At 33.5% G+C, this 1,760-nt stretch overlaps 1 protein-coding gene across 1 annotated transcript in view; it reads left to right on the top strand.

The window, feature by feature from the left end:
• Positions 1-1,543, top strand: part of SPATA18 (spermatogenesis associated 18) — a gene marked incomplete in the record, with an annotated part of 12,784 nt that extends 11,241 nt beyond the window's left edge. The window contains 2 exon segments of the mRNA XM_072407132.1: positions 1-37; positions 1,114-1,543. Of these exon segments, the coding sequence (XP_072263233.1) occupies positions 1-37; positions 1,114-1,121 (45 nt within the window).
• Between the last annotated feature and the right edge of the window lie 217 nt (positions 1,544-1,760).

Genomic DNA, 1,760 nt, shown 5'->3' with positions numbered 1-1,760 from the left:
AGTCGTAGCCCCTCCCCTCGAAGAAGTGGGACCCCAAGTAAGTTGATCAACAACTAGTAGGGGTAAGGGCTTGCTACAGAGACCTCTGCAGAACAATGATAGTTTTTAAGGGCACAAAGAAAAATTCAGATTTGTAACAAAACAAAGACTTAGTTTACATGTGTAAACATTAAACATAACAAGAGCTCAACATATAAGCTAAAGCATTGTCTCTTTTTATTCTTAAAACCGATCACAGTTTTTATTCTATTATCATTTTTTAGGTGCTTTCAGTGGATTTCCCAGCTCAGGGTTTTTTGATGAAATTTTGGTTGTGATTAAGGGAAGGACTGTACCTTTTACACTGTTTTTTTCATTATCCAAATACTTGTACTCCAGTGATGTACAGTTTTAATCAGTTTGTATTTTCTACACATCTCCTAACAGTATTTCTAATAGTTATTACTGTTAAATTGTCATGGCTTGCTTTTGCTGACCTCCTTCTAAAAATAGTTTTTCTTTCATTCTGATTCTTTGACATTGACCCTAAAAAGTTTTTAGATCAGGATATGTGCTGACATCAATGTCTTTGCTTTTATTCTGCATCACTGATTCAGAATGTGCTGAAGCTTCCAACATCCAAGGAGCATTTTTTTAAAAGGAGGTCAGCAATGACAGCCTATATCTGTATGAGGATTCTTTTAAATCAGTCTAAAAAATCTACCGCAGGTATAATATGCAGGCAAACACAATTAAAGCTGCCGTACCTGCAACAATTCCCCCTTTTTTCCCAGTGTCTCTTTCATTTAGATTGACAGGGACTGAAGTATTACTCCTTCAGATTTATTATATATTTATGTCTATAATAAAATGTTTTGATTTATTTAGCATTTTAAATTTAAATTACCCTATGGGACCAGTAACATAGTAAAATAAAGGAAAGAAGGGAACATCATAAATGGCTACTAAATTGTGTGACTTACTGGCCAAAAATATTCAAAGAAGGCACAGAAGGTTTGGTTTTCACTTAAAGTTATTGCTTTGGCGATTCAAAAAAGTTGGTCTGTGTCAAGGTAAATATAAGATAATCATGATAGTCCAATATAACTAACCAATTTATATTTTTTCCATCAGGATTCTAATTAGAAGGCTTGGTGCAAGAAACCTTTCCATCAGGAATCAGACAACATCAGTGGTGCTTTATGTTTTATCCAGAGACCTCAGACCTTCATTGATATAATGTGAATGGATAATTATTGACATATGTATGTAGTATGTTTTACAATTTGTGTATCTTTTTTATTTTTTCACTAAAAATGAATGCTCATTGTGTTGATTCCCTGCTAAGAAAATGAATAATGTCAGTTTATTTGCCTGAAGATCTGTGCAGTATCTGCTGGGAAAGTGTTCTTCCCCTATACAGTTAGTGCAAAGGTTCAATATTGCCTGACACGGTACACTGACAATACAAATAGATTACCTTATTTTTATGATTACTGGAATGTGAATATAAATGAATTTACATACTACTTAAAATAAAGATTCTATTTACTTACTGTCACAATGCATATCTTATTTTATGAATAGTCATGTCATAGTGCTTTTATATAGACTATGTGATTTGAAGTGCTTTTCACTCACCAACTTTTCAGTCTGCTTCCTGTGTGTTCCAGTGCCTCCACTATTCACAATAATATTATTTTACTTCTATTTATATAGCGCCAACATATTACGCAGCGCTTTACAAAGTCATGTCACTAATTGTTCCTCAAAGGGGCTCA

The sequence above is a fragment of the Pyxicephalus adspersus genome, chromosome 3, assembly GCF_032062135.1.
Source record: "Pyxicephalus adspersus chromosome 3, UCB_Pads_2.0, whole genome shotgun sequence".
Classification (NCBI taxonomy): domain Eukaryota; kingdom Metazoa; phylum Chordata; class Amphibia; order Anura; family Pyxicephalidae; genus Pyxicephalus; species Pyxicephalus adspersus.
This window is presented reverse-complemented; position numbering and strand designations above follow the sequence as displayed.